General features: G+C 31.8%; 1 protein-coding gene, 1 long non-coding RNA gene and 1 pseudogene across 5 annotated transcripts; 1 reads left to right on the top strand and 2 right to left on the bottom strand.

Annotated features, from left to right (window-relative positions):
- Nucleotides 1-331: 331 nt before the first annotated feature.
- Chmp1 (charged multivesicular body protein 1) lies at nucleotides 332-3,414 on the bottom strand. 4 transcript variants are annotated; one of them, XM_071893692.1, is made up of 4 exons: nucleotides 2,662-3,414; nucleotides 2,156-2,605; nucleotides 736-864; nucleotides 332-675 (listed from the first exon to the last, which is right to left on the bottom strand). In XM_071893692.1, exons 2-4 carry the CDS (start codon nucleotides 2,429-2,431, stop codon nucleotides 478-480), a joined length of 603 nt encoding a protein of 200 aa, XP_071749793.1. In that variant the 5' UTR covers nucleotides 2,432-2,605; nucleotides 2,662-3,414; the 3' UTR covers nucleotides 332-477. The 4 variants fall into 4 exon arrangements, with proteins under 4 accessions (XP_071749793.1, XP_040581903.1, XP_071749794.1 ...); XM_040725969.2 differs by having other exon boundaries at nucleotides 2,156-2,495; nucleotides 2,662-2,859; XM_071893693.1 differs by having other exon boundaries at nucleotides 2,156-2,495; nucleotides 2,757-2,850.
- Nucleotides 3,415-15,780: 12,366 nt separating this feature from the next.
- LOC139907330 (uncharacterized) lies at nucleotides 15,781-22,641 on the bottom strand. Its single transcript, XR_011783864.1, has 3 exons — nucleotides 22,115-22,641; nucleotides 21,994-22,056; nucleotides 15,781-15,880 (listed from the first exon to the last, which is right to left on the bottom strand). It is a non-coding gene; the product is annotated as an uncharacterized lncRNA (long non-coding RNA).
- Nucleotides 22,642-25,249: 2,608 nt separating this feature from the next.
- On the top strand, nucleotides 25,250-26,083 carry LOC121130479 (uncharacterized; annotated as a pseudogene).
- The last annotated feature ends 1,503 nt before the right edge of the window (nucleotides 26,084-27,586 follow it).

The following is a 27,586-nucleotide window of genomic DNA, read 5'->3' as shown; positions in this document are numbered from 1 at the left end:
ATATTTATAAATATTTCAATGTGATTACATATTTAATATTTGACGTTTATCAAAATCACCTCCGAAATTGAAAATATGTCTCGCTTTTGGTTATTTGCACGTTTAGACTGCATAACCATAAGTTGCGAGGATTTTGATTAGCCTTGATTTAGTTTAAAATTACAAATGAAAAGAAAATCCATGTAAAAATAACACCCATATTTACTCCAATGAATATAAATGATCAATGAATTTATAGTAGTAAAAACTCATTCATAACCTTGAGCTGGCAAGTTGATTTATTTTTCAAATTAGGAATACGGATTTTGACTGATTTAAAATATAATAAGTGTTTTTAGGATGTAAATTAAATCTTTATTTAAGTAATTTTATAATAGTATTAGGCGAGAATATACAACAGAGCATGAAAAAAATAAATTCGGCAATAATTAAAATAATTTTTTTTAATATAAAGTATAATAGTAACTTTCGTTATGATTATTCTCTCAAAGCAGCAAGGCGTTTACTGAGTGCATCTTGATCCGTCGTTGCTTCACCAACCGTCGTACTTGGGGCATTCGCTAATTGCTCCGATACTTCCAAACCAGCTTCATCAGCAACTCTCTTAATCAAATCATCCACTGCATGTTGAGGAGTAGACAATGTTGTAGCCGATCCCATTGTGTCTTCCATGACCTATATAGTTAAATAAAATATATTTCTTTATAAAATTAAAATGAATTAACAAAGCTTTACCGAAGTTTTCACATCTAAATCCTCAAACTGACTCTCAAATTTGTCCATTGTTTCAGAGATCTTTTGTAATTCCATAGAATTCACTGCTTTTTCTAATGAATTTACAACATTTCTCATGCTATGTGATACCTATAATGAAACGAAGAAAGACTTAAATGATTTGTTCATTTAAAAATACATTTTTGAAATAACATGAATATCGTAAGATATCACTGACAACATATTCATTCGAATGGATGCTAGGTCAAAGTTACAATAGGCGAGAGATATTACACGATGCAATTAGAGTTATGTGACAAATTGTTCCAAATATTTATCTAATATATTTAATTGAATGACAGGCTAATAGAATAAGATCTGATGTAGCAAAGTAGGTCGACGAACAACTCGTTCGGAAAAAATATTCACAGTCTACGAATGCTGGATATTTGGTGGTTTCTATATATAAATGTATGTGGGCTTCAAAGACAAATCTAGGGTCAGATGGAGTCATTGTAATACTATAATGTTTACTTATACTTAATCTGTATAACTCCATCTCACCAATTGAACGAACATAATAAAAAAGATCTGGAATGTAACCTAAAAGCCGATTAGAAATGGTAGGGCCAATATATGATGAATATTTTTTTAGATAACTAGAACTGTTATTTAAAAATTATCTAAAAGAACTCTGCTCTTTGTTGCCTTAGCCACAATTTCTAGAGTATCTTAACCTTTAATTGCTATATTATTATTTTTTGGCCTGACAATAATTTTTTCATATGAAAAAAATTTCATAGTTGTATAACGGAATAAAAAATGATTTTTGGAGTATTTTTTATTTCTAATTACAAATTATATACTTTGTATGTTTTCTGATGCAAAACCTCCCTAGTATCTTCTCACATTTAGTTGTCACAGATATAATAAAAAAAGTTGGAATTGTGTTAAGAATTATATAAAAAGGCGTTTTTTTGCCATGTTGCTTAAGTGCAACAAGAAACATTTAAAGCTCAAGTTCAAGTGTCAAAAGGACCAGAAATGATACTTTAACCATCCGACTTCTAGGATAAGAGAAACACTACAGTTTTAGACACCTCACGATAACTAAACTCGAGGATGAAATATTTGACCTAATAACCCATAACTTACAATTGATATCCCTTAAATTGTATCTAATTTCCCGTCACTACATGTAAGGAATCAGTACCACAAGCCTATATATGAATATTTTTTGTGGAAATTGCTTAATTATCATCGCTTGACATTGATTATCAATAATAGAGGATGGATACTTTGAACTAAAGGGCCCCTAGATGAATATTTTGAGGGGAAATGGCTTTAATATTCCGATGTTGGATCCTCCTTCGACGTTATTCCCCAATAATAATGAATAAATACTCTGCACAGAAGGCCCCAGGGCCTTTTTATGACTTACTCCTTTCATTTTGTGAGCACTTTGCACCCTAGAAGCAACGGCATCCACCTTAGCCGACATCCGTAGGTAGTTGATGGACTCGTTCTTCTTACGAACAGCATTCTCTGCGTAGATCCGTGCCATTTCGACCTGTCCGTTCTCTAGGGATTTTTTTACTTTACGTTCCTGTTCCTTTGCTTCCTTCTCAGCATTTTTGGAGAGGCGACTCATGGACTTGGCTGTGAACTTGAGTTGGAACATGGAGTCCTCCAGTTGCTTGCTCCCCTCCGCTCCCATTTTTATCAGTTCCTCACACAAACAACAACGAAAAGATTATATTCTATTCAATTAAATATTAGTACTAGGAGTAAAATAATATATAAAAAAGGGATGAGTAAGAAATGACGTCACAAATAACTCCCCAATTGGAGGCTCAAAGACCACCTCTTATTAAGGAGGTCATTTATATAGCTAGGAAACAATAATTATTTACGAAATCAAAATGTAGAAATATACTTAATTATTACAATATAGGGCTTTTGAGGACGTCAAATTAATATTTTATGAATAAAGGACTCTAAAAAGGAATAAGGAAGAAATTTCATAAATATGACGTCACTACTTCTTAGAATGATTGCCTCTTCTTCTTTTTACTTAATTCCGTCGTTATATTATTAACACAAGGCAGAGTATTCTCTCTAGTACTTGCTGAACAAGGTATGAGTACTTATTCTTAAAACAATTTAATTATATTAGAATCAAGTTACTACAGATTTTATTATTGTAAGATATCGGAGTATTTTTAATATATTCAATAGCTATGAGTTATATTGAAAAAAAAAAAGACTTATAATTATGTATCTCATGAACCATAATTGATTATTGTATTTGTTTGAGGTACAAAATATGATATTTAAAGTAATCATAATAATTATTGATGTGCCACGAATAAAACTCGTAAATTGTTACTCGAGCTTTATGAAGTAAATAAAAAAAAACTCGGCTCCTTGGCATAAAAAGCAGATTATTACTCGGAACTCGTCAAAACTTGGGATTCATTTGTTTCTTTTTCGAGGCCATTATAATATGAAAATCTTCTAAGCTTGACTTCCTTTCTTTATAAAATTTAGAATTTATGTTTTCCCACAGGTAGAAATGTGTTAACTTTTCTGCAACATGTATTCATTAGTCATTATCCAGTTCTTTTTAAAAATAATCTTTGTTTGACTTTTTTTAAGACTAGCGTGAGTACTCGACATTGCTTGGAATTACTTAGTTGTCTAAAAAACATAGCTGTTGTAAGTTTTAACCAGATAAAATATTGAGTTATTCACTATACCTATTAACGCTTGAATTACGCTCATGACCATGATTCGAATAAGTTAAACTAATTTTTAGATAAATCTGTGGAATATAAATTACGAAAACAATTGTGTTTGTTCATCAATACCTTATACTGAATATATTATAATTTATAGTCCTTCTGGTATACTAGTATTAAAGTTATTATAAGATCCTTTTATAATATATTCAATTACGAATACAGAGTCCTCTACAGAACTACCCAATTTTTTAAATGAGAAGTTTCAATAATACTTTAAAAAATATGGGTTTTTGACGTACTAGTTTTTTTAGGGAACAAAAAGTGTTAGGGTGAGTATCGGAGTATTCAAGCGAGTAAGAAGTAAAGCTCTTAATTCCTCGAGTATTTTTCTAAAAACTCGAAAATACTCATACTGTTAAATTCAAATCGCGGCACATCACTAATAATAATTGATTACATATCTAAATATAGCAAGTTATTGACTCATACGGCTAGCTAGATAACAAAATAGACCAACAGTGAGATCGCGTTCCTTGAGATTTATTATGAAATGCTATGTATTCGTTAGTCATCTGAATGAATTAAAGGGTCTGTGTTGGTTTCAGCTATGATAATAGTACTTTATTGCTAATAACCTTTCATTTCAAAAGAAAAGAGAAAAATGTCTAAAAATCCGTTGTTAATAATATGATATTATTATTCAATAATTGTTGGGAATTGTTAGCAACTCTGCAAGAGATAATTATAATTCAACCAATCAACGTTCAGAACACAGATTAGGAGAAATCAGAAGAATCATAATAAGTTATTGAGCTTCTTTAACTTACTTAATTTTGCATACACATTCTTCGTCATCCAAGATGCTATTCTATTTTCTTTGATAATCGCAGTCTACATTTGTAAATGTATGTGCATTTTTATACGAACAGTAAATAATAAAATTTAAAGCACATTTTGCAACATTTATAAATAACTTAATTAATGCAACAACTACTTCGGTGATTGAGTTTACAATTTTTTTTCATTTTTTTGAATCAATTTACATAAGATTTGAATAAAGCATCTATTTTTGCAAATTGATCCGAACAGTTCTTAGCGTAATAGATTAACTGGACAACATATAAAATACCTCAACAAATCTTAACTGAAGTGAATCATCGATGGTTTTATTAAACCTAAGGCGGATTTTGGAATATGAAGACTTGCAACTTCAAAATGTTATATGGCTTAAATTAAATACCGAAGAGAGGCTCATTTTTAAAGACGAAATATTTTTTTTGACATCTTTATCCTTCAATTTCTTCCTTAATTCCTTTATTTCTGCTTCATAGACTCCAGGTTGGATTTGTATATTGGTATTTATTTCCTTTAGATGTTTTACCTCAGGAGAAATATATGTAATACAAACAATTATTATTTTCTAAGGATAAAGTAACTAATGCAATATATTTATACATCATTTTAAGAAGTTTCATCTTCTATTGTTGATGAAGTTAGATTCATGTCCACTAAGCCTATTTTTCTTTTTTCGGGAATAAGTGGTTCCAAATAAGGAGTAAGGAATGTATGATCCTGAAATTGTGGAAATCCTTTTTTACCTGAAATTCAAAACAAAAAAGCTGATTGGGATTTTCTTAATTATTTAATTTTCTTAGCATCAGCATTGTTCTCCCGAATGAAAATTGATTTGTTGGAGTTTTTGGTAAGCCTTGGAACTTTAGGGTTCGATGATTAAACAATGTTGGAACAGCTTGAGAGTTGGAATTCCTTATTTCTTCAAAATGTTTAGAGCACAATCGAGAATTATATTATGGTCTCTAAAGATTTTATTTCAATTTTAGGACTGCCTTCTATGGAATATGTCCCTTGGAAATGAAAAATCTTTTTCTTAAAAATTTAATAGTTAAGGACTTTTGAAATTTTCTACGACAAATTTAATAATTGAAATTCATATTTGAAATTTAATTGTCAAACAAAATACACTGTACAAGGGCCTCTGCAGGCTATTTCAAATATTTTTTTTAAATTTTAAAATTGCAAAAAATAATTTTTTTCGAAAAAAAATTTTTTTCAAAATTGATATCTTTGCTCAAAAATTTACAGCTATTCAGAAAAATTTCAAAAATCTTCAGCTGTTTTCATAAAAATACCTTTTTTTGAAAAAAAAAATGAAAAATTAAATAAAATTTTGAAAAAATCAAATATTAGATAGAACATCGACAGTTGTCAACAAAATACATTATACAGAGGCGTCCGCAGGATTTTTTGTTGGGGGCATTGGGTCAAAATATTATTAATTTTTTTTTAATTTAAAAAATTTAAAGCTATTCAGAAAATATTTCAAAGATTGTTATGAAAAAAATTTGAAAAATTTAATTCCAAATATAAAATCTTTTTTTGAAAAGAAACCAAAAATTTATAGCTATTCTCAAAAATTTCAAAAATCCATAGCTGTTCACAAAAAAATTCAAAAATTAAATTGAATTTTGAAAGAAAAGTTATATTAATAAATTTTCTATCAAAAAAAGCTAAAATTCCTTGAATGGGGAGGGGGCTACAGTCCCTTTAGCCCACCCCACCTGAATAGCTTCACATTTTTTGGAATAACGGCGATATTGGTATTGCATTTAGTCAAGATATGTCAATCTATGAGAAAAAACGACTTGAATTTAAATTCCTAAGTATAAAAGTATTGATTTGTTAAATATTTTGTAGTTGTGAAGCAAAGTGAATTACGATATTTTTATATTAGAGTATAAGAACATGGACAACAAGGAAATGATGACAATGCCTTCTTTTGTTTTTAAATCTCACTGAAAATGGGAGATTAATATCTGCAAATGATTAAAAGTAGTAAAATATTTTTGGAGTATATATAACGAGATGCTAAAATTGTAGGTAATTTAAGTATTTTGAATCATGATACACTCTGTAATTGGAAGACAGGCTGGATATAATTTAATTATTTTCTTGTAATTGTTAGTTGTTACTTTAATTGTTCCAAGGATCAATCCATCCCATATCAGGGGCGTAATCAAGATTATATATATATATTATTTTTTTTGGAGCGGCACTTTTTTTTTTTTTTTTTGATTTTTTTTGAAAAATCCATAGATATTATCAACAATTTTTTCGAATAAAAAATCAAAAAAACTTCAAAATTCACAGCTGTTAACAAAAAAATTCAAATATTAAATTTTTGGAGAAAAAATTCTTAAATCCATAGTTCATTACAGAAAATTAATTTCTATGAATTTTTTTTTTTTAAATTTAATTATTCGGATTTTTTTTTGAAAAATTTAATTAAATTTCATAAATTTAATTTTTTGAAAAATTAAATTAAATATCATATATTATAATTTATGAAAAAAAAATCATTATTTTATTTATAAGCAAAAATTGCTTTTTTGTTTTTTTTTCCTTTCAGCCCACATCCTGCAGACGCCCCTGCATATTTATGCAAAGCATTTCCATATTCTTCCGAGTATTTTTATCAGATTACAACATCTCAAAATATGTTGAGTCATTTTAATATATTTAATTTTATGAGTTAAGATTAAAAACAGCAGTTAAAAGTTCTTTTAAGTCCATATCATGTAAATACATACATATTATATCTTGCAAACTTCAACAAAGAATATTTTTCTAAGCTTATCATGACGAATTTAGGGTTGAGTCGACTCGACTCAAATTGGAGTAAGTATATTTTGGAATATTGAAAGAGTAAACAAAACAAAAACAGAATTAACTTCATATACAATCGAGTCGACTTTATTTTGGTTACACTATATATGTTTGCTCACACGTCATATTATTCTTTCTATCTCGAATTTGGAGATAGGCACGGCGGAAGGTTGAAATTCAATTATAGCAAACTTTAAATACAAAGCAAAGAAAAAATTATTGCCGTTGGAGTTGGAAGAGGGTCTCGACTATTTCGAGATATTTGTACAATTAGCACTATGGAGAATCATGAAAGTAAATGGAAGGTCTCATTATGTGGAGAAGGTTAAGACTTGCTCTATTATGGAGTGGGAGAGGAGGCCTCGTAGTCGATCCAGAGTCTAAGGAATGAGGCTATAGGATATCAAATCGTAGAAACTCTTTGTGTCTTGACGAAGTTGAAAAGACACAAACAAATAAATAAATACGGGACCACCGAGAGAAATGAGGAGAGAAGAGACGTGGAGGTATAAAGCAACGATGTAATTGAATAGATACACGTATATATTCTTATTAATACATAATCATTACCACTCTGACAAATTTACACAATGCATGGCTATTTATGAGAAGAATAATGAAGGTAGTACTTTATACATAAATTAAATAATAAACATAACTAAAATAAGAGAAGATTGGAACTGAGTCACGAATATATAACAGAAACAGAGCTCCAATTTTGAGACTCAAAGAGAAAATATGACGTCCGAGCAAACTATACAGTGTACCCTTTATTTTTATAACTAAACCTCATCAAATGATGTTTTTGTCACATTTGTGACGATGTCCTTTTTTCTGAATAGATCTTTGGCTATATGAAGATTTTTTATTAAACCTACATCAGAACACTAATTGTCGATCTGTATCTCAATATGATCCAAAGCCGTGACCGATTTTTAATAATGCTTATAATTATTCTTTTAAATACCAGATTTAACAAAAAAAAACTGTACTTTTTTAAGCCTTTGTGAATCAAACTTTCTTTTGGGAGGGTATAAAATTTATTTATGAAGACAAATGGAAAGAAATCGTCAAAAATTTTGACTTTAATTTTTGTTTTGCCCATTAACAAAAATATTTATTGATAAAATTATAAAAATGCTCAAAAGTGAAAGGACAAATGTCTTTTGTCCCACAGGTCTGAGGAGACATACCAGTACAACGGTATTGAAACGAATTGCACGATCCAGTAGGGTTGGAATGTATTGACAAGAGTATGGGGCAAATTATATAATATTGATGTCATCAGGGGCATTAGTATGTTTTTATATGGGAGGTGCAAGGGTATAAATAGTTTTTTGGTTTTTTTTTCTTGACAACTTTGAAAGAATATATCGTATTTTTTTTATATTTATAAATCTTAAATTTGACAAATTACTAAAAAATTGTTATACGTTCAAATTAAGGGTCTTCAAAAAAATTGTTTTTCATAAATTTTGATTTTTAAATTTAAAAAAAAAATGTTTTTTCTCTTGTAAATGAAATTTATTGTCATATTTTACATTCATAGAAATAAAAATTCATTCAAAATTGTCAAAAAAAAAACAAGGGCCCCGCCAAAAAAAACAAAAAAAATCCTATTGAATCCCCTGATGACGCCATTTTTATATAATTTCTACCCCACTTGAAAATATATTCCAGCTCCGGTGCCCTAGTACCTATGGCTATTTACTGCAAAAGTACCACATGAAAAATAGCTAAGAAATACGCAAAATACTTCATTAAATATCTTCATTTATAAATGGGCAGGATTTGGCATATCTGGCAACTTAATTTTATCTCAACTTTTTTCTTTTCTAATTTATCCACTCGACTCTAGTCTAAAAACATCACTATTTTAAATTCTATTTGTAAATTATAGGGTTTAATAATTCTACTTAAAGGTCGCAAAAGTGCCTGGACCAAAATAAATGAACAATATCACGAGGATGCCTCACCAATATAATTATTGATGAAAAGTCCCTGTACTTTTTAGCTCATCCGTTTTTTTTAGAATTCCTAATTTGAAGAATGAATTTTCATTTTATCAGCTGTTGTCATTGTTCCTGAGAAGTGAACTTCCTTTTCTATTGCATTCAATTATATATAAAAGTTGATGAAAATTAATGTGGCCTCATAAAAGAGAGAGAGAGTAACCCTGATGATTGTTTGCGGAGCTATAATTTCCTAGTCCTTGTTGAAATAGTAGAATTGAGTATTTACATCGGATTAATTCTTGTCAATGTTCTTGTTTATTTCCTTTTTCCCGTCCTCTCTCGTCACAGCTGCTTGTAGGGGATCTAATGAAACTTTCTGACAGCTAAGCTCCTCTCCTCCCAAATATTCTTCAAATTGCCAGAAGTCCTTAGGCCAGAATTCCACATTCTCCTTCAACCACTTTTGGGTGTTCTTGGCTGTGTGTGCGGGTGCCCCATCCTGCTGGAAACACACCCTCTTGCCAGGATACTTCTTCCTGATCCATGGGACCACCTTGGTCTTGAGCACCTTGATGTAGTCCTCCGATGTGAGCCTGTAGCGCTCTCGGAAGAAGACTGGAGGCATGGCTTTACCATCTAAGCCAACAACTCCAAGCATCATTATGCTGGCTGGGTGCTTGGTCATGGACACATATTTCTCAGATCCCACATAACCCATTTAGGCTAATGTAGTGATCATTTCTGCGGTTGAAGACTGGATCCACTGTAAAAGTTTTCTCATCGAAAAAAAATGAGAATTCTGTACCCATTGCTTTTCATGTTGTTCAAAATCTTCTTGCATCGGATGTATCTGGCCTCCATATTGGCCAGATACAACATGGGACAGGTGGTGCGGACCAAGGACTTTCCCCCAATGTCCTTGACAATGTTGGCAACAGTAGTCTTACCCATGTTGTTCTTCTTGGCAATTGTTCTGATGCTCAGAAGAAGGTTTATCTTGATCTGGGCCCTGATCTTCTTCTTAGTGGCCTTGGTGGCCTTTAAGACAGGTCTCCTACTTCGAGGCTTGTCTTCAAGTCCAACCTCCTTTTGATCCTGCCAATGGGACTGGCGGACATGCTGGTGGCCTCAGATATCTCCTTGTGGCTGATTCCTGCACGAAGCAGAGCAGCTACTTCATGTCTTTTAGCCTCCATGTCAAAAACAATTATGAATATCGAAATATTATCGAAACAAAACTTGTTAATCTAAAAGGGCCTTTAACTTTTATTTACGCAACATTTACTTAAAAAGTCTCTGAAACCTCGAAAAAAGCCATCGAAGGTACCGGTCAAGACTTTCGGGACACCCGATATTGTTGTCAGCTGTCGGATTTTTTGCCTTTTCCCCCCTTATTTGAATTGTTTTGAACTCTCATCGGTTGAATTTGAATCAGCTCTTCTTAATTATAAACGTTTGCCAACAATTATTGAGTAATATTAGCCAAGTTCAGAAGAATTTGCTAACTAGAAACTGATATTGGTCCTTAATTAGCCTTAAATTTTTAATCACTCAACCTCAACAATTAATACTATTAATAATGACTCATTAAAAATGTAAGTCTAAAGGTATTTGCTTCAAGCTCTTATCAGAATTTTATTTCCGGGTTCTTTGTTAATCATTTAGGTATAATTAAGATACGACAACAAGTGAATATTTACTTATTAAGTTATTATTTGTCCTTTATCTTTATCCTGTTTTATCTATTACAAAGGGCCGAAAACACCAAAGAGGAGGGCCTGGGCCATCAAATAAATGAATTACTCCTATAAAAAGGAGAACCTTCTTTAATTTAAATGACATTAGTACAGGAAACATATTATAACTGTATTTAAATTAATTCACATTTATTTTATTACGTATTTTTAAAACGATTTACACCAAAGAGAGGCAAGAAAGCTTACTCCAGAGGGAGAAGTCAAAACCACGATGACTTATTAAAAAAAAAAAAAAGAAGAAGAACCTGAAAAAGTCTTTGCAATAATCTTTATTCTTTTTCTCATGTTTAAACATAGTTTTTTCATAACAAACATATCAACTCTACCTATCAAGCCCCGCCCCCCTTAATAATATAGCAGTCACTGCAAAAGTAATTTTAACCAGTCACAGTAAGCCTATAAGCCAAGAGGACAATGGTGTTTTTGTAAAAGAAGAGATTGAGTACGTCACTACCATTGGCGTTATCAAATTTGGTATTTATAACAAAACCAACCAATTTTTTCGTCTAAATGGTCAAAAGCCCAACGACCTAAGGACGTCACCATTATATAACCCCCTCCCCTGCTCAAAAATACATTCCGGTGCTGGTGTTCTATAGCTTTAATGTATCCAGTGTTGTCACTTGTAGGGAATTATATCCTATGAAGGGAGACATAAAACCGACTGTGGAAGCATAGCTTCTCGTTCCAAAATGGAATAAAACAAGTTTTATAAATCAGAAAGGGTATATTTTTGTTTCACTATGATTTTACGTAATTAAAATTATACTTTAAACTGTTTTGAAAATCATTCGCAATGAGCTACGAGCTGAATTTTGCTGTATTTCCGAGTTTATAATAAAATACTCGAGGATTTACAAGCTATACTCGTTACTCCCTTAAATACTCTCTACTCTCTAGAATACTCGTTACTCGTTTGAATACACGTTGCTCGTTTGAATACACGTTGCTCGTTTGAATACACGTTGCTCGTTTGAGTACACGTTGCTCGTTTGAATACTCATTACTCTCATGACCTAATAAATTTTGCCTAACTGATAATTTTGGTATGAGAAAGACAAAAAATCATGGTCCCTCCAGTCCACCCCCTTGGACACCTCTAACACTACCTAATACTTTTTGTACGGTAGCAAATACAACAGTCTAAAAATCATATTTTATATGGGTAGGATTATTGAAAATTTGCCATTAAAAAAAAATGAGGTCCCCTTCCCTAATTATTAATAATAAGATTCACATTCATTCTTAACCACCTCGGATGAAGTAGCTTTCTTCCTCTTGTGGACGCAAAACTTTTTGAATCCGAAATAAAAAAATACGTTTAGAGGATTTATAAATATATTCAATAATATTCTCAAAGAAGAACAAGGGGAGAAACTTAATTTTTGACCAATTTCGAGTAAATACTTTGAGTTTAGACACACGAGCCGAGCAATTTACTTCACAAAACTCTAGTACCAATTGCCGAATTTTGGTTGTGACACATCACTAGTATTTTGCTATTTTTTGTATTATTTATACATAGTATGTATGCACACGTATGTATAATATACTTACATGTTATAAAGGAAATATAGCGAATCAAACTACACATAAAAAGCAAGTCATTTTGTTTGATTGCTGTTCATTCACACCGATAATAAACATAGTAAAAGTCATAATATGAGGTCCAATATTTAGAGAAAAGCACTAAGCACTGCCTTTAAATCCTTCAATAAACACTGTTACTGATAATTATGAAAGGATTAAATTTGATAAATACATATTAACAACATAAATATGAGTAATAAAAGCAATAATAATTATGATCCATGATGTCATTTACATAAAGATAGAAATATGTTCAGAGTGGAGAGCCAAAACTTAAAGTATCATGACTCAATTGCAAAAAAAAAAAAAATCTGATTTTTATGGAATGAGGAAAGGACAAAGTTCAATTATTTCAAATATTTTGTATTCCGTACGTCCTCCTTCCGAAGCAAAAACAGCCTACACACGCCTGCAGATTGTCAGCTCTTAGCAATGAAGACCGTGGATATGGCGTACCACAATGTCGGAATATGAGCCGAGAGGTTTTAGAAAGACAGATAACTAATACAAAAGGATGCAAAATTTTATTAACAACATACCATATTTTATACGTGTTGATGATTGGGGGATTAGATCTTGAGTAGTTGACGATTTTGCAAAAGTTTTAAAAATATTAGGTTTTCTAGAATAAATCTGGTACCCTTGACTTGATCTAAAGAAAATGCAAAATTCTTGCAGAACACAAGATCTGAAGGCATCATCTTCAGCTCTCTAGTATTAAAATTCATGAAGTTATTTGCATTCAAAGAATTTCGCAAATTTAAAACCATGAAAATGAGTTAAAAAAATTGTTTTTGTATATTTGTCAGTGAAGCAATTATTTGATTTTCATAAATAGCCCCAATATAAACTCAGAAGTTAAATTCCTTTTAGTTAATTTTTTTTTTAAAATATAAAGTCAAATCAATTTTAAGAATATATTTTTACGACAAAAACCGTTCCTCACTACTCCAACGCATGATAGCCACTGATTGTATTTCGAAGAAACTATAGAAAAACCAGCTCCACCACGTTGCAATTTTTACAAACTTCTATTTTAATTTTTTTGGAAAATAAATTTTAAAATTAAATTTCATATTTTAAATTTTTTGTAAAAAAAAATCAAAAATCCACAGTTGTTCAAAAAAAAAAATTTCAAAAAAATTTTTTTTTACTCTACTTCATAATTTGAACGAATGACAAAAAAAAATTGTTGTAAAAAGCATTAATTCCTTAATGGAGGGGGATTGCTATAGCCTCTCAAGCCCACAACCTACGGATGCCAATCCTTTAGTAGTATGTAGTTACCCAATTATTCGTAGCTGTGACATTATTATTTGATGATTATTGGGAATTATTCAAAACTCCATTCAACAATTCAACTTTCCACAATTTTTTGCTGTTGAAAACCATGGATTTGTTGAAATTTTATGTAAAAATGAAATTAAGTGCTCCAAAACACTTGAAATGTTGACAGTGGTTGCATACGGTGAAACTATTCTGAGTGGGGGGGGAAAATGTTAGCAAGGGTTACAAACTCTTTCAAGATGGCTGAAAAGATGCCATTGAAGAGCAGAATTATTTTTTTTTGAAAACCATTGAATCACGATCAGGGAAGTTGCTGATAATATTAACATATCGGTTGGCTAAATTTATTTCGAACGATTTGTGCATGAGAAGCTTAATTTTGAACAAATGAGTTGTCGCATTTTTTGGCCAAAAACCACCCCACAATCATGCTTCAGCCACCATATTCACAGGATATACCCCCATGTGACTTTTTCTTGTTAAGAAAATTGAATAGACATATGAAAGGACGGAGATTTGCAACGATTCCGCAGATAAAGATTGCATCGCGGGAAGTGCTCAAGGCTATACTAAAAAGTGCTTGAAGCACTAGAAAAAGCGTTGGCACAAGTATTTGAGGGAGATTACTTTGAAAGGGACAACCTTCATACTGATGAAGAAATAAATATTTTTCCCTACAGATATACAAAGTTTGATATTTTTTGAACACCCTTGCTATAACAAAAATAGTTAACGATTACATGCCAAATATAATTCCGAGTATATGTTCAAAGAATGCAACTTGTTGAAATACATATATTAAATTATGTATTTTATAGCTTCGACATAAAACCATTTTTGTTCGGGGTTCAAGGCTATAGACATAAGCTAGAAATAAATCAGTCAGGTGAGGGTAAATAATTCTCATGTTATGTATGTATATATTATCGCAACTCTGCCTGCAATATAGTCTATCTACAGCAGAGTATACCTAATGATATTTCGAGGTAAAGCCTTATTAACGGGCCAGCGACAGAGTTGCAAATTCCAAAGTATTCCCTCAAGGTTATGTTATGTAGTATTATAAATATTTTTGATTTTTTATGTTACGTGTTCCAGTTTGGTGAGGGGATTATTCAACGGGGTTCTATAAATATGTATGTATTAGTGATAGGACGATTCCAAAAAAACAAAAACCAATGCCGATTCCGATCCAATTCTAGTCAAAATTATCGATTATTTAATATTTTAAATAATAGTTAAAAAATAATAATTATCCAATCAGTGGCGTCCACAGGATGATATTTTAGGAGAGGAGGGATTTTTTTATTAAAAAAAAAAGAAATTTTTGTAAAAACTTAATCTTAAAATTTGATACTTAAAATTTTTTCCCAAAATTTACAATTATCTACAAAAATTAATTTTTTTGGAGAAAAATTTCTGAAATCCACAACTGTTCATAAAAAGTAAAAATTCAAAAAAAAAAAAAAAAATCCAAAGTTTTCAAAAAAATTTTTTTAACAATTGAATTTCTAATTTAAAATTTTTCGGAGAAGAATTTAAAAAAAAAACTTTGTTATTCAAAGAAAGTTACATTTTTTGGAATTTTTTTTGAAAAATTTACTTCAATTTCAAATGTTAGATTTTCTTGTAAAAAGCAAAAATCCCTTAATTTTGGAGGGCTATTTTTTTTTTTTTTTTTTTTCATAACTTAAAAAAGTAATAATTAGTTAAATTCTAGTAATAAATCAGAATTGGAATTGCAAATCAAACATTATTTTCCGAATCCCCATCCCCGATTCCACATTTTGATTCCGATTAATCGTCCCATCACTAGTTTGGATATATGTTTTTGAGTTTAAGGTTAAGTAAACGAAGTCTACATAGTATGACATAAAAAAGCACCACCATTTCTTCAAATGAATTTACATGCAAGCATATGTACTACGTCTCCCATGGAACGGGTATTTTTTTCTTGTCAGAGTAACGGAATGAGGTTATCTTTATTTTTATAATTCTTTTTTTTTATAGATTGGATTGAATAAAAATGATATCATGTTTAATTGTATATTTTTTTTTTGAGCAATTTGCAACGTTCGTAGAAAGGGTGACATCAAAATATTTTCTACATTAAATAGGGTTATGGTAATTTCCACAAGATTATATTTTTCTGAAAAAAAAAAAAAATTACAAGAATTAACTTTTTTTATAAATAAAAATTCAAAAATCTATAGCTATTCACAGAATATTAGAAAATTTAAAGTTCAAATATTAAATGTTTGGAAAAAAATTTGAAAAATTAACTTTTTTGTAAAAAAGATTTTCAAAATTGAGAGCTACTGACAGAAAATTAATTTTTTTTTTTTGGAAAAAATGAAATTTCAAATATAAACTTTTTGAAAAATGTTTCAAAAATCGACAGCTTTTCACAAAAATCATGTTTTTAGAAAAAAATTACATTTCTAATATTATTTTTTTTTTCAAATAAAATAAGAAAAATTATATTTTTTGGAAAAAAAATCTCAAAAGTTAAAGCTTTTCAAAAATAAAAATTATTTGACAAAAATTTCAAAAATTAAGTTTCAAAGTTTCAATTTTTTTTTTTTTTTTTTGAAAAAAAGGAACCGATCCTTATCAGTCTTTGTATAGTAAGTAAATCCCCCTAGAAATGACGTAGTTATAATGCCTTTCAGTTGTTCAACATAACTTCTATCAAATAGGAAGTATGTGGCTAGAACTTATACGTTCTAGCTATCATTATTTTTTGACATCCTAACCTGTATTCTATAACGCAACCTTTCTTCCAAAAAGAAACAGAAAAAAGCCTTGAATTAAAGGAAAAGAGTGGACACTCGAGGCAAGGAAGATGGGATTTTGTAGTTCTCAATTCTGATTAGCTCAAAATTAGAAGAGGATATATGTCCCTCCAGAAACGCAGCCAGTTTGCGTTTCTGGAGGAACACTAGGGCCAGTGAAAAGGGAAGAATAAGATCGACTACGTCACAACAATAACACGATATTATAGGTCGGTCTGAGGAACATAATCTTCCTTGCCTTTTGATTGACTTGTTTATTTTTCCCTTAGCCACTCTTTCTCTCGAGTCCTCTAGCTTAAATCATCTAAATAGCCTTGACATATCGAGTGAAACGAGGGAATTGATAGCGGACAACAAAATACGTTTTTTTGATAAGGACGTAACACCGTGTTGTATGTTATTCAATTCTAGCTGGGAGTTAAAAATTGCTGTAAAGATAACTAAGATCGTAGGGCTGAAGGGGAGACTGAATAGGAAATTAGTCTTAAGACCTACGCTAATTATTCTTCATTTCTCAAAACTTATTTAAAAAGTTGTGAGACCTATTGAATGACGTAACGTAAAAATATGTCTCCGAATGAATTTCAAAACTGAGGGCCCTGTAGTATATACATACATTCCTACGTAGGTACATCAATTATTATTATTGATGGAATACGAAAATAATCATTAATGGGATAGGCTGCATTTGCTGAAGCTCATGCGTAGGTCGTCTCCCATGTATTTGTCATTCATTCATCCTTAAATATGAATGATAGATAAATAATATGTACTTGTTTACTAGCATGAGCCTGCCCGTTTCACGGACGCATGGGGCGGGGACGCATTTGAACACAAAATGGTGCTGGTCAAAGTATTTAAAAATTCAAATTTATAATGTTATCCATAACTTAGATCTGTCTATTTGAATCGAATGTTAAAGTACCTAATTTATTCTTGAACAATAATTAACAAACCCAAGAATGAAAACATAAAATAGCTACTTGTTAATAAGCTCTGCTCTCTAACAATGAGTTGTTATAAACTATATGCATGTGTTGCTGATATGCTAATTTCAAAGTCCATGGATTATAATTTATAACTAAAGATAAGAACATAATGAAATGATTGGAGGGAAGTGTTGTTTGACGTGATGATGAAACTATATAAAACATTGATTCCTATCTTTGAGGAGGGGCAAACGCACCCTCAGTAGTTAGGTTGAGGAGAGTTAACTCTTTTTTTTTTGCAAGATGTCGTGACGTTGCTATTTTATCTTCCCTTTCCATTTATTAATAGAGGCTGCGTAGTTAGTAGTGTTGACACCGATTTTTTATCCGGTTCGGTCTTAAGTGATTTTTCGAGTCTGATTTTATTTTCCGTCCAGACCGTGGTATTAGATTGTGAGACCGATTTTTATCGGTCTCATTATCTGGGCCGATTTTTATTTTCGGTTTTTTTATATTAAGAGACCAAATTTCTTTTATTTTTTTTAGATCAACAGTCATTGATTTTTTTGAAAAAAAGCTCAAAAGTACACAATATATTCTAGAGTTACGAACGTTTGATTCAGGTCAGATCAAATTCTTGTCCTCCGGAGGGCAAGTTTGTTTTTTCACTAATAAGTTGATTTTTTTCATACAAAAAGATCGATTCCCCGTTTTTCAAATTAATTTTTTTAAGTATGGGCTGTAAATTTAAAAATGCAACCAAAAAAAAAAAAAACAAACATGAGTTATTGAACTATGTGAAAAGGGGAGAACAAATGTTGAATGCGAATTAAAAAACGTAATTAGTAAGAGTTAGTCTTTATATAAATCTTATTTAATCTTTAATTTTCTATTCAAACATTTCAATGAATATTACATAAAAAAAATAATAAGTGTATTTAATGAATTTCTAAACGGTTGAGAAATCCATGGTGTATTAGAAGAAAATAGCAAAATAATTATGTGAAAACCAAGGTTAATAATTTATACAAACCTCAGCAAGATAAGCAAACGTAAAACTTTTAAACTAGTTACATCTTAGTGTGAATGTGAAGAAGTAATTAATTATAAATTACCTCTTCACATTTATATCAGATATAATAATGTATTGTTAGAACTACACTACTAATTAGACTATTATTATACAAATAAAAAATTAATAATAATTTTCAGTGCCGAAGCGAAAATGGCACGGACACAAATCTGTCTAATATAATAATAATATTATTAATCATCATTCAACCCTCTTTCTTCATTCTCTATTAAGATTTACGTATATATATTGTACATCCCTTGCCAAAAGAAATGACTCATAACTTTAAAGTTTAAAATGTTCCATTTAAACTTTATTTTTGTTTATTTTTTTGTAATTGTCTTGTGAGAAAATGTTAAAGGTAATGTTTATAGGAATTCCAGGCTGAAAGATATACTCTACGCAAGTTTTTTTTTTTAATAATAAAAAAGCATTTTTATTTCAGTTCAAAAATGTTGTCTTGGTGGAAGATATATTAATTGTAGAATCTGACATCCCCTAGATTTTTTGATACTGTTGAAATATAAATTGAGTAATATTGTAACAAGTGAATTAGGTTTTGCCATTTGATTTTTAACCATAAAAAAATGCATATACATGAGGTTAAGGGATTGCCCCTTGGTTCACTCCAGATATTTGTATAACCCATTGGCCAATCACACCAAACCTTAATTAAAGACGAATCTTCAACAGCCTAATGATGTATAAGTTTGCGCGCACGCCATCCTTTCTCTTTCTATCTCAAAATTGGAGCCAGTGACAGAGGATAGTTGAAATTCAATTCTCGCAACCTTTTAATAATAAAGGAATAACCTTGGTACGTCAGGCGTAGGGACGCGTAGCGAAACGAAGAATATATTGACGTGGAAAAGGAGAAACATCTTTACTTTTTCAAGATATTCGAGTAAATTAACACTTTGGAGGGTCACGAAAAGTAGATGGAAGGTCTCATTGGGATGGAAAATGTTGTAAATTTGGCTTTGGAGTATTCAGACTGAGGGATGAGGCCTTCTGGAGGAGGTCATATCTAATGATGTAAGGCATTACGACTTTTTCTTATATCTACCATGAATCGTGACAGTACAATTATTTTCAAGGAGTACTTTGTACGGGAGTCTTAGTGTGCAAATTCGTACTGGCATTTTTTTCCTTGGAGATCGATGAACTCGGATAAGAGCCCCTCAGTCAACGGATGGACTCCGAGAGAACTCCCCCTCCTCTGAATACTCCCAAACCAAATTCCTAACATTTTCCATCCCAATGAGACCTTTCATCTTCATTTCGTGACCCTTCAAAGTGGTAATTATTCCAATATCTTGAAAAAGTTGAGATACTTATCCTTTTCCTACGTCATCGTTTCGCTTCGCGTCCCTACGCCAGACGAATATTATTATTAAAAGGTTGCGAGAATTGAGTTTTAACTTTCCAGCCTCGCTGGCTCCAATTTTGAGATAGAAAGAGAAAGTATGGCGTGCGGGCAAACTTATATAGGATACCTGCTTAACGAACATATTGAAAGGTTAAAATTATTAAGGGATCCATTTATATATAGATATTATGATCCTACTAATTCATCCAATCAGAGTTCAGAAAAGTGATTCAGAGAATAAAAAAACAGATTGATTGATGGATGACACAAAAATACCCTGCATATTTTGGTGTTATTGAGGATACGCCTTGCTCTCCATGGAAAATTCCTTCAAGTAGTAGTACTGTAAAATCATTCCTCCTATATAAATATTAAGTCAAAGTATGGTAGTTTTGAGGCTCAAAACTTACAAAATATGTATATTTACAGTTACAGGTGTGTTACTCAGTCAGAGGGGAACTACTATTTCAACAAAATATCTTTAATGAAGGTAGTATTATAGCATATTATTGTCTTAAAGAATGTTTTTATTAAGCCATATATAGAGATTTGAATTGTAAATCTAAAGTCATTCAACAACTGACTCTTGCAATCATTTAATGTATATACATATCTATATATGGTGTCCCGTAAAATGATTGTGATAAAAAGGTTGCAGACAAAAATGTTGTAGATAATATCATCGTGAAGCCATATGATTGTGAGTAACTTCATTGCAAGATAATAATATCGTGTGCAATTTTGTTGCAATTTATATTATATTCAGAAGATAAAACTATTGTATGATGAAGAAACATGTTAGGATAGAACTCTTATGCCATGTTATAATACTCCGGCCTACAGGCTGAATAGAGGAAGTGCTGGCCCCCAAGGCAAGTTAAATTTATCCGTCTGCCGTTTCCCTGAGGATCAATGTACCCTTCTCATATTCCAAAATATATCCCTGCCCACAGTTAAAGTGCAGTGGCAGTTTAAACTCCACCACCGCCGCGATTATAAGCACTAAGGAATCCTTCTAACATCCTATAATAATTGAGGTCCCGAGTAAAGTTGAATTTATCCACCTCCAACCTCTATACGAGGCTGAAAACGCTAGTAGGCCTTCGCTACTTGATACCTTGAAAATACTTGAATTCCTTCTTGTTCGGACTCATAAGTTTGTTTTTGGTAGTCGTTCCATTTCGTCCAACACAAAATCTGTCAGATTCAGATCCGGCAAGTTTAGAGGTCAAAAGTCCTGCAAGATAAAGTGTCTTGGATCCATTTGAGACTTTTTCACGAGCATTGGTAGGGACCCGATTCTTGCTCCAACATTTAAGGCCTCCATTTGACAGATATTTGGATCCAGTGCTCTCAATTTCCAACTTCTCGATCATTTGCATTGATGGACCTCTCTGGGTTCTCATTGACGATATTCTGGATTCTGGCACGAAAAGATACTGCAACTTCAACCTATGCTAGCATAACAGTTGCATCAAAATCCCCTTTATAGACCTAACCTAGCAACGAACATCTGGAACAACAATCTGTGAATTTGATTCTATTTTTTTTTTCAACTCAGGGGGGTCCACAGGGAGTGGGCTGGAGGGGTTGTATGTCCCGCTCCAAATTAAGGAATTTTTGTTTTTACTAGAACTTTTTTTCGTTATTGGAGCAAATTATACTGCAGAGAAAAAAAAAAATATATTTGAAATTTAGTTTTTTTGTGAATAACTATGGATTTTGATTTTTTTTTCCAAAATGTAATATTTGAAATTAAATTAATTTTTTTCCAAAAAATAAATTTTTCCAATTTTTCTAAAAAAATAAATTTTTCCAATTTTTCTAAAAAAATTAATATTTCAAATTTTTCAAAAAATTAAACTTTTCAAATTTTTTTAATAAAATTAATTTTTCTGTGAGTAGCAAGAAATTTGGGGTTTTTTTTTTAAACATGTATTTTTTTGTTCATAGCTTAGAATGTTTGTTATTTTTTTCCTCAAAATTTTATATTTTGATGTTTTTGGTGTACATTTTTGTGAATAATTATGCATTTTTGAAATTTTTTCCAAAAATATAGTGTAATTTGGAACAAGCTATCTAACAATTAAATATTACCTGTATAATTGCCACGTTTACCCAAGATATGGCCAAAGTAGTGACATAGAAAACTCGTACACCCTCCAAAGATATGTAAGATAATTAATTAGATTAGAATACAAATGGAATCCAAACTCACTTTAAAACAAAAAATCATCCCAGCTTGCTTCTCTGTTGATAGGCCACATATGTATGTACGTATATACATTATTGTCGTATAAAAATTTACATCATCCTAATTCATACATCCCACGTTGCTGAGCGACAAACACCACTCATCAATATATTAACTTCATTATTTTGTCGTTGTTTTTGCAACATTTTCATGAAGACTTATTTAAATAGATACTATGTAGGGAAGACCAGCATCACTTTGTTTTTGGATCAATTACTCACAACTGGTTAAACTTAGGTCAAAAAATTTAACACAATATATTCAAATATTTCTTAATCTATTTAAATGTTATTTCAGTTAATATTTCAATATAACTGTGGATTTTTGAAATTATTTTCTGGTTCTTATGGCTGTTGGTCCTTCGAACAGTTAATAACAGAACTGTTTTTAAAAAAGAAGAAAAAAAGTTGATTGATGTAATCAAGGAGCAAACTTTATCCGTTTTTAGGACTGCATTGGACTGGACTGAGACTGAACTGGACGGGACAGCAGTCTTTAGTCCTAAATAAGTCTAACTATGATTACCTCATGTAGATGACGCTTGTCTAACACAAGTGCAATGTAAATTTTATGGTGTTAGGTAAAAACATGCCTGGTAAATTAATCCCTGGTATTTCATTCCCAGTAAATTTATTCCTGCAAAATTCATCCCTGCATTTCATTTCCATTTTGAAAATGGATATTCCATGACATCATCCAGTTTATGAATATTAACTAGGTATTTGTTTTTGTGTAACGCGGCACAGTGAGGAGCCCAAGGAACTTGATTATTGTTACGCACAGGGTGACCCATAAGTCTTTGGACAACTTCAACAATCAATACAATATATATATGAAATTTCCTTTAAAATGATTGAAAGATGGCTAACATTTGAGATAACTACAGCTCTCAGACACTTCGGAAAAAAACTGCTTTACACGTTGTAGGGATGGTCTCCTCCGACAAGTTGTCCCATGCTAACACTGGGTAGGGCTTAAAGTAGGCGACGCTGAGTTAGGAAGTTACACTAACCTTCCTCTTCAGAATGGACTTTATGTAGAAGTTCAATACGTTGAGATCAGCGGAAGAAGTAGGCTACATGTCCTTGCTCTTAAAGGGGCTTGGCACTACTCTTGTACAGATTTAGCAGTATATGAAAGTGTTCCGTCCCACTGGAAGTAGTAACATCCTTCCAAGTACAGTTTTTGGACCTAAGGAAGTGCTTGGGGCTGTAACATGTCCAGATAGACACGTGGATTGACCATCACACCCTCTGAAATAAAGATCTAGGGCATCTTTATCCTGCAGGAGGTTAAACTCGCCCATATTATCACCGATACCGGCTTTTGGTCCCTAACCACGCTATGTTCATTGAGGGAAATTTCCTCGATGCTCCAACCAGACAATCGGTAATTGTGGCTGTTGTAAGCCAGCTCCACATTGAAGATCAAAATCAGTCCAAATTATTGAAACGTGAAGCACCTTCACCCAGGTCAGCCTTTTGGCCATTGTTGCCTCGCTGAAAAGCTGCACTTTTGTAGACTATACGGCTTTACCCTCAGGTCCTCCCTGACCAACCTACGCCTCATGAGCAATCTTTCTCATTGAGTACTTTTTTTGCGGTTAATCTTGGACCTCGTTCCCTCAATCAACCTGAGTGTCCTCATGGACCTCGGGTGACAACTACTGGGTCTGTCATCGACACTCTTGGATCCTTGTACCCTTGATCCTGTAGCAAATCGATGACTTGGACACATTGAGGTCTTTCAGGGCCTTGGTAATGGCCCTACACTTCTTCCCTTCCAAATTAAGTAAAATGATGCCGAACATCTGACTCATGATATCATGGTAAGAGGCTCAAGAACCTGTTTTAGAAAAACCAGATGGAGGTTGCTTTAATCATTTACAATAAACAAAATTAAAAAAATATACACCTGTCTAAGAAAAATTTGATGTTAATTGATCTCTCCTAAGATTTATGGGGCACCCTGCAGATGATTTGAATTGTTAAGGAAATAAGAGAAAGAGAAGAGGGGATCAGGATTGTTGATTGGTGTGAAGGAGTAGAGCTGGGATCTTTATTATATCCCAGAGTAGGGATAGTGATAGCCAATAGCAGGATATTTAATGATATCTCCCAAGGTACCAAGATTACCCATGGACTCAATTTCTATCAACTATTCAAAATTTATGAAAAAATTCAAAATTTATGATGACGTCATTTTTAATAAACATCACAAATATTAACACTCCACTTCTACTACTAGTCATCTCCAGTGCCAGGCCAGACAGGTATGGAGCTGTCCTAAACTGTCATTCCTTGGAATTTTTCCTAGACATGACGAGGGTATATTAAGCCAATTATGATATATCACATATTTATTAAGATTAGTGCAGATTTCTTACAAATGGGGCTGGACTGAACCATGGTGTTAAATAGGGATCGACACACAACAAGAAATTACTAGGAATGAAAAGAAAGTGAATGCATTTACTAGGAAATTAATTACCGGTAACGAAATTTTGCACGAGGTTATTTTTTTATGTTTGAGGAAAAGGAAACGTTGTGACCTCTCGTGTTGTCCCTGCACCCAATCTCCTCCTATTACCAATAAAATATAAAAAGTATAGGGTAATTAATGGTGATTGGATGGATTTTATTTGGAATCATGTGGAAATATGGATCAGCATCCATCACTTATTCCTTTTTCTAGAAGTGCATATCTTCTGATCTTCTCTTCATATTTTATTCAAGGAATCTTGTCCATTAGGCCCTCACTAATCTTGGATCTTATCTCTTTTAATAGAAGGATTGTTCATTGTGCATATGCCCCTACAGGTCAAAGTTTATTATAGTTACTTTTGACCTTCTGAATCATTGTCTCTATCAACAAGTTTACCCTAGATCTTCTACAAAATTGTTATTCTTTAATTAAATAAGAATAATCTAAATTTAAATAAAGATATCTGACAATTTTCCCCTTGTACTGATATTGATTTTGGATAGCTAAAACTCTCTCACCTTTAAAGTCAATATTTCCTTGCATATCATTTGACCATTATTGTTCAAGATATTGAATCTGAAGTTAGACGACTCCCAAGAGAATTATTTACTAACCATGAGTTGTAGAAAAGATAACAAAAAGCTTCATGAGGAGGCTCTTAGCCTTGCTCGAAGTGGATCCAAGGGAATACCCGGTAAAAATATCTACCCCGTTGCAGGAAGACCTCTCCACATTTGATCCAATGAGCTCGCTATTGAATGTGCCTAATTCGACTCCATTTGGGTGTCCACGGATGATGCCAAATTAGGAGAGGTGGATCTTTGATCAATCTCCCGAAATTGCCACGGATGAAGCATCATCATGGGCTGCTATCGATGAATTCATTGCTGTCCATAAGGAAGTGGGACATTGTTGGCTTAATTCAATAATCAAGTCCTTTTATTCAAGGGAGTTTTCTTTGAGTGAGCCTGCGAGCTTATGAGTTTGAATAAATATGATTCCGTCCTTGCTGTAACCCATGGACAAAAAATTCGATGGGTAGATGGTAAAGACTACATTTTCCGTCTTAACTTTCATCACAAACATAACAATAAGATGCATGATACGAATGGGGAATTTGTAGAGAATGGCATGTTTAATGTTTGTAGAAGATATATAATTAAGAAATAATATTTACAAGGAGGGAAAATGTTCTACGTTGAAATACCTAGAGAATGTTCTATGGAACTTGATAGCACTTGGGATATGTTTCCCTTTAAGGCCATCATACAAAATGTAATGTATTCGTGTTTCCTTCTCCCTTGTTCTCTTACTTCTCTTATTTTCTTGTATGTATATATGTGTAAAGTACAGTCGTTTACCTCGTTTTAAGTATAAATAGTCGTGTATTTTATGTATGTATCAGAGTAGGTTTTTGTATTAATAAGAATATAATTGTTCCTATCGAGACAACCTTTGTTTTATTCCTCCACGTCTTTCCTCTCCTCATTTCTCTCGGTCATCCTGGATTCCTTGGTTTAGATAGTTTGTGTCTACTCAACCTCGTCAAGACACAACACAAATTGAGAAAAAAGAATCCTTTTTTTTTTTTTTACGAACTATGTAATATAGTATTTCCTATTGTTTTTGGATGCTAACTTGTGTGTTTTGTTCTGTGATATTATTATTTTACTCTTTTAGTCCATTTTTCCAATTTTATACTACTTGCTTGTACAACTCAGAAATATAATACGCTTTCTTTTCGGAGTAACTTGAGATTTTATTCAGATGAATAAAATATCAGCAACAAGGATTTACAAACTAATGTTGATTTTAAATAGATGATAAAATGTCGTATTTTTAAGTGCTCAAAAGACAGTTTTAGTTGGTATGATGGGGTTTCTTATTTGGCATAAATAAACTCTGAAATGATATTCGATAATGATATATTAGATTATTACTAGGATTATATATTTTAGTTCGAATTATTTTATTAATACTTTAAAGAACTCCAGAATTTAATAAAAATTGTCGATAGGCGACATCTGAAGTGTTTCCATCCCTTTGGTCATTATAATTAGAATGGTTAGAAATATGTTCCTCCCTCAACCATAATGAAGATACATACTAAGGCTAATTCGCTAATCCTATGTCAAATTTTTTTAATTATAATTCAATATATCCTCTCCCTTTTTCCGTTAGTACAATATTTCGTTTTTGGTAATTTAGAATTTTTGTGGTATTTTCGAATCGACAATCTTGTTCTATGAAAAAAAATAAAATTATTTGCGAGATAAAAACTTGCCCTCTAGAGCCCATAAATCTAATCTGATATAGTTCTAGGTATGTGACTCAGAATTCTGAACAATTTTTATTTTATGCCTAAGGACTGTATCGGTCTCTGTTTTTGAAAAAAATGCCCTTGTCATGCGTTTTTATTAGCAGACAAACAACTATAATATTATGTTATAGCAGATGTGTTTTCCTCTGTTTTTTTTTTGTCTTTTGGTCAAAGGGCAAAAGTTACAGATTAATTTTGATCAAAATTGGTACGAAGATTATATATGATCAAAGTGAGAGGCCATTGCATTTTGAGAGGTCAAGGAAGCTCAAAATGTTGAAAATCGACCATATCTTTTGGAATATATCGAGGTACAGGACTCAAATTAGTGTCTTTATATAAGTGTTATATATATGCTTCACATAGACCAAATCCAATTTGGGAAAAAGGACCAAACGTGGAGGTTTGTACAATATCGCAAGCCCATTCTGATTTCTCTATACAATGAATTCTTAAATGAGGAAGGGAGCTTCAGCTGACAATCTAAGAACTAGGAGACAAACAAAAAACAAGAGAAGATAAATACAGGGTCGACGCAATATTTTTGACACATTGATATTATTGCACATAATGACCGTTAGGTAGCAGTAAATTACTATAGCATTTTTCCAAAATATTGGGTTAGTAGTTGG

The sequence above is a fragment of the Lepeophtheirus salmonis genome, chromosome Z (genome assembly GCF_016086655.4).
Source record: "Lepeophtheirus salmonis chromosome Z, UVic_Lsal_1.4, whole genome shotgun sequence".
NCBI classification, from domain to species: Eukaryota; Metazoa; Arthropoda; class Copepoda; order Siphonostomatoida; family Caligidae; genus Lepeophtheirus; species Lepeophtheirus salmonis.
Note: the sequence above shows the minus strand (reverse complement) of the source record. Positions and strands in the feature narration are given on the sequence as shown.